The 6,102-nt window shown below is 32.9% G+C and overlaps 1 protein-coding gene across 1 annotated transcript; it reads right to left on the minus strand.

The window, feature by feature from the left end:
• Nucleotides 1-3,516: 3,516 nt before the first annotated feature.
• Nucleotides 3,517-4,093, minus strand: LOC135960751 (peptidoglycan-recognition protein SC2-like). Its single transcript, XM_065512122.1, has one exon. The coding sequence runs from the start codon at nucleotides 4,072-4,074 to the stop codon at nucleotides 3,517-3,519; it is 558 nt and encodes a 185-aa protein (XP_065368194.1). The 5' UTR covers nucleotides 4,075-4,093.
• Nucleotides 4,094-6,102: the final 2,009 nt, after the last annotated feature.

Raw genomic sequence — 6,102 nt, forward strand, 5'->3', positions numbered from 1 at the left:
GAACTGAACTAGAACTGAACTAGAACTGAACTAGAACTGAACTAGAACTGAACTAGAACTGAACTAGAACTGAACTAGAACTGAACTAGAACTGAACTAGAACTGAACTAGAACTGAACTAGAACTGAACTAGAACTGAACTAGAACTGAACTAGAACTGAACTAGAACTGAACTAGAACTGAACTAGAACTGAACTAGAACTGAACTAGAACTGAACTAGAACTGAACTAGAACTGAACGAGAACTGAAGGACTAAAAGACTTTGAATTTAATAAAAATTCAAGAATAAATATTTCTCCACATTACAAGAATACAAGAAAAAAGAATATACATATAACAACATTTATCACCTGCACGCTTTTTCGTAATCATAACTTTTATTTTTATTACATTTTGTTTAGGGGAAACATTTTTATACCGATTTTTTTTAATATTAAAAACTTTAAAATAATTTTCTTGCCAAAACCAATAAATAATACAATAATACTGTGTATTACAACATCGTTTTTTTTCTTCTAAATTCATATAAAACATTATTATTGAAAATAAGAATGAGTGAGTGAATCAATGAATGAATGAACTAGTGAATAAGTGCTAGTACGAAGTGAGTGAGTGAATACTGAGTATGTGTTCCAATGAGTTGTGTTTATTTGTTTTCCTGATGCTGTAAATGTGGATAATATGGAGAAACTTTTTTCATTGAATGGCTTTTATGACTTCCTCATAAAAACAAACTTTATCTATCAATTCATACGTGTGTGTATTTACGAGTATTAAGGGTAATTTTTTTATCATTAAAGTTAAATATAAAATATATTTTTTGAAAAGTTTTCAATTTATGTTTGTTGCTGTCGATGTTGTTGAGGCAATAATGATGGTAATTTAAAAAATAAAGTTATATTAATATGTCAGTGATTTTCAAATTGAAATGAAATCGGATTTTTTTTTTATATAACATCACAAGTATTTCACAAGTATTGTACATATAAAAGTTATTAATACATAAAACGGATTTTATTAAAAAATCTATTAAAGTTTTTGTAATTGATAAAAAAAAACTTATTGATCAGATAATACAACAAGACAACTGATAAATATATAAAATGTCTGTAACACAACATTTTAATATAATTGAAAATAAGCGTATTTTGTGTTGCTGATAGTAGAGTAAATAAACGGTTTTTCATTAAGCTGTTCCTATCTTCCTAGTTCAGTTCTAGTTCAGTTCTAGTTCAGTTCTAGTTCAGTTCTAATTCAGTTCTAGTTCAGTTCTAGTTCAGTTCTAGTTCAGTTCTAGTTCAGTCCTAGTTCAGTTCTAGTTCAGTTCTAGTTCAGTTCTAGTTCAGTTCTAGTTCAGTTCTAGTTCAGTTCTAGTTCAGTTCTAGTTCAGTTCTAGTTCAGTTCTAGTTCAGTTCAGTTCTAGTTCAGTTCTAGTTCAGTTCTAGTTCAGTTCTAGTTCAGTTCTAGTTCAGTTCTAGTTCAGTTCTAGTTCAGTTCTAGTTCAGTTCTAGTTCAGTTCTAGTTCAGTTCTAGTTCAGTTCTAGTTCAGTTCTAGTTCAGTTCTAGTTCAGTTCTAGTTCAGTTCTAGTTCAGTTCTAGTTCAGTTCTAGTTCAGTTCTAGTTCAGTTCTAGTTCAGTTCTAGTTCAGTTCTAGTTCAGTTCTAGTTCAGTTCTAGTTCAGTTCTAGTTCAGTTCTAGTTCAGTTCTAGTTCAGTTCTAGTTCAGTTCTAGTTCAGTTCTAGTTCAGTTCTAGTTCAGTTCAGTTCTAGTTCAGTTCTAGTTCAGTTCTAGTTCAGTTCTAGTTCAGTTCTAGTTCAGTTCTAGTTCAGTTCTAGTTCAGTTCTAGTTCAGTTCTAGTTCAGTTCTAGTTCAGTTCTAGTTCAGTTCTAGTTCAGTTCTAGTTCAGTTCTAGTTCAGTTCTAGTTCAGTTCTAGTTCAGTTCTAGTTCAGTTCTAGTTCAGTTCTAGTTCAGTTCTAGTTCAGTTCTAGTTCAGTTCTAGTTCAGTTCTAGTTCAGTTCTAGTTCAGTTCTAGTTCAGTTCTAGTTCAGTTCTAGTTCAGTTCTAGTTCAGTTCTAGTTCAGTTCTAGTTCAGTTCTAGTTCAGTTCTAGTTCAGTTCTAGTTCAGTTCTAGTTCAGTTCTAGTTCAGTTCTAGTTCAGTTCTAGTTCAGTTCTAGTTCAGTTCTAGTTCAGTTCTAGTTCAGTTCTAGTTCAGTTCTAGTTCAGTTCTAGTTCAGTTCTAGTTCAGTTCTAGTTCAGTTCTAGTTCAGTTCTAGTTCAGTTCTAGTTCAGTTCTAGTTCAGTTCTAGTTCAGTTCTAGTTCAGTTCTAGTTCAGTTCTAGTTCAGTTCTAGTTCAGTTCTAGTTCAGTTCTAGTTCAGTTCTAGTTCAGTTCTAGTTCAGTTCTAGTTCAGTTCTAGTTCAGTTCTAGTTCAGTTCTAGTTCAGTTCTAGTTCAGTTCTAGTTCAGTTCTAGTTCAGTTCTAGTTCAGTTCTAGTTCAGTTCTAGTTCAGTTCTAGTTCAGTTCTAGTTCAGTTCTAGTTCAGTTCTAGTTCAGTTCTAGTTCAGTTCTAGTTCAGTTCTAGTTCAGTTCTAGTTCAGTTCTAGTTCAGTTCTAGTTCAGTTCTAGTTCAGTTCTAGTTCAGTTCTAGTTCAGTTCTAGTTCAGTTCTAGTTCAGTTCTAGTTCAGTTCTAGTTCAGTTCTAGTTCAGTTCTAGTTCAGTTCTAGTTCAGTTCTAGTTCAGTTCTAGTTCAGTTCTAGTTCAGTTCTAGTTCAGTTCTAGTTCAGTTCTAGTTCAGTTCTAGTTCAGTTCTAGTTCAGTTCTAGTTCAGTTCTAGTTCAGTTCTAGTTCAGTTCTAGTTCAGTTCTAGTTCAGTTCTAGTTCAGTTCTAGTTCAGTTCTAGTTCAGTTCTAGTTCAGTTCTAGTTCAGTTCTAGTTCAGTTCTAGTTCAGTTCTAGTTCAGTTCTAGTTCAGTTCTAGTTCAGTTCTAGTTCAGTTCTAGTTCAGTTCTAGTTCAGTTCTAGTTCAGTTCTAGTTCAGTTCTAGTTCAGTTCTAGTTCAGTTCTAGTTCAGTTCTAGTTCAGTTCTAGTTCAGTTCTAGTTCAGTTCTAGTTCAGTTCTAGTTCAGTTCTAGTTCAGTTCTAGTTCAGTTCTAGTTCAGTTCTAGTTCAGTTCTAGTTCAGTTCTAGTTCAGTTCTAGTTCAGTTCTAGTTCAGTTCTAGTTCAGTTCTAGTTCAGTTTAGGAACAAAATGGGCCTCATTGCTTTTGCACGTGTTGTTGAACGCTATAAATTTATACATGGTGATTTGGTAAAACCAAAATCGAAGCAAGGAAACTTACAAAAAAAAATGAAAGCCGGAATTAGGAACTTCTAATTGTAATAGATATTGATGCATTTAAGCCACTAATTAACTTTAATTCTTTATAAAACTTTAAAAAAATTTAAAACAATAATTTCAATAATAAATTCATCTTTATTTCAGTTCATTTAAACAACACAAAATTTTTCTTTAACTTAAGCCTTCCAGTTAGACCATTTCTTGATTTCGCTATACAAATTATTGCCAGGGCACTCAGTAGATCCAACTTGACGATGACCATACAAAACATAACCCGATTTAATTTGACCACGAGCAACAGCATCGGCCAACAAACCCTTAGCGGCAGAGATTTGAGCAGCAGTGGGTTTATCATTGTTATAGTTACCCATGAAGGAAATACCAATTGACTTAGAGTTCCAGTTGGTGGCATGAGCACCCATTACATTCCAGCCACGACCTTCATAAACATTGCCATCACCACCGATCAAGAAGTTGTAACCAATATCGGACCAACCCAAAGTTTTCTGATGATAACTTTGAATATTTTTCATTTGTTGAATACAGCTGGCCTTGGTGGAGCAATAGGCACCAGCAGTGTGATGGATGACAGCATAAGCTAAACCACTAGCCAAGGAGGTTTTGCTGGTGGCAGGAGCACCACCCCATTGAGACTTAGTGATGATGGCTACACCGAAAACAGCCTGGGCACAAGCCAGCACTGCCAAGAGACCGAATAAAGTTTTGGACACCATTATTAGTATGGAATTGTTTCGTTAGAGTAGGTAAGAGAAACTAATATCAATTATGTTTTTGGGGGGAGTTTATATAGTGAACGAATATTGTGGTTTTGAACTTAAGATAAGAATCCAGGTGTTTATGCTAACGCAAGTTTTTACTGATAAGATTGTTATGATATTTTAGTGGTTGTATATGATTTATTTATGATATTTTTTCTTGCAGGCTTTTAATTTATTGTTTAAGACATAATCCGGATGTGTTTCTTTTTTGGTCATTCATAAGAATATTTTTTCTAAATATGTTCGGCATAAAAAAGAAGGTTTTTCAATAACAAAAATGCTTATATTTTATATTTGATCTACATACTTTGCTGCTATATAATTTGAAAGCCATTGGAATGAAGGATAGTATTTTAGGTCTTTGAGGAGCTTAAGTAAACTATGAAAGTAGCTGGTCACTGACTAATGGAAGGCCTAGATACAAATAAATGGTTTATCTTGGATAAAATAGTTTGTGAATAGTTCTTTAGTTTATTATTTTTTAAACCATCATTTATTATTTATGATTTTCTTTCTTATATATTTTATCCAGGCAAATATAAATCTATAATCATAAATATTTTATTTCTTCACTTAAAAATTAATACTCATGCTTGGCCGTTATAAAAAAAGGCCTGTTCGATTTTGAAAATGTATATGTTTATAAGCTTCATTTGCATGCCAGTCGTAGGACATTTGTAAATTTCCTTTTCCACTTTTTTTTTGCTGCCATTCCTCTTAACAACCTTAATTTGTTCTTTTAGCAAATTCAATGTAGTTGCTTTGCTGCCTTTTATAAATTTAATACCATCACACGGTTTGTTTCTACAATAGCCCCACTCCACCCAATTGGTTTGCAAAATTGTTTACATTTTTCCTTTGAATCTTTATCTAATAATATGGCTACAAAACAGGGTAGGGTATAAAAAGAAGCAAAAAAAGGAAGTGGAGCAAATAACGGTGCTAAATAGAAAGAAAAAAAAAACAAGAAGACATGAAAAAGACAAACAGAAAAAAAAAATATTTAATTTCCGATCACGTAACCAACTCACGTTCCTCTTCACTTCACATTAATGTGATGATGGTGCTGCTGATGCTGTTTGCTGTTGTTGTTGTTGCTATTATTGTCAATGCTTATGCTACTAAAGCCGCTACTAACACTGCCACTGACACCAACCACCAGCATCACCACCACCATCATCATCAGCAGCACTGCTGATTTCATTGATGTGCATTGCAATGTCAGTCAAACAGTCATTGAGTCTTGTCTTGTTACATGGTGTGATATTTAATGGTTGTTGAGTTTTCCCCAACTGTCCCCAACTGTAGTAGTAGTGGCAAAAGTAGTGACACAAGTAGTTGTTGCTGCTATTGCTGTACTTGCTGAAGTAGCATAGTGGTTGTTCTTAAAACACAAACTCCAATAACAACCAAGCAGTTAAAAAAAAATACTTGCAACGCTAACAAAATAAGAAAATTTTGCAGGAAAACACAAAAATCTGATGACATCCCAAACAAAAAAATGTAAAAAAATATAAGAAAAACTGACACAAAGCTTTTTGTTGTTATAAAATACTTACATGTATAATGACAGAATTGACGTTAATTTTACAACATTTAAAGTTTTATGTTACATAAAAGTTTATAATATAAAAAACGCTCTTAAAAAAAAACTATACAATTTTGGAGTACCTTGTACTGGCACAGTCAAAAGGATACTTTTTAAATAAGAATATAATGATGATAATAGTGTTCTCATTAAATTTAGTGTGCTGCTCAAAAGGGATCAATATCTGGAGTATGCACTGCTAAAAATAAAAATAATTCTTAAAAACTTATGGTTAATACAGCTGTTTTTCATTGTACAATCTTTGGCGAGTAAAACTCATCTGTCATGGATCCAACTGTCATGGATTACACAACTTGTGTTTGAAAATGTTTGCTTGTTTGTTATGTCGATAGTTGACACCTCATAACTGACAGCTTTCGAGACCTGGTGCTTCC

This window comes from Calliphora vicina, chromosome 5 (assembly GCF_958450345.1).
Source record: "Calliphora vicina chromosome 5, idCalVici1.1, whole genome shotgun sequence".
Classification (NCBI taxonomy): domain Eukaryota; kingdom Metazoa; phylum Arthropoda; class Insecta; order Diptera; family Calliphoridae; genus Calliphora; species Calliphora vicina.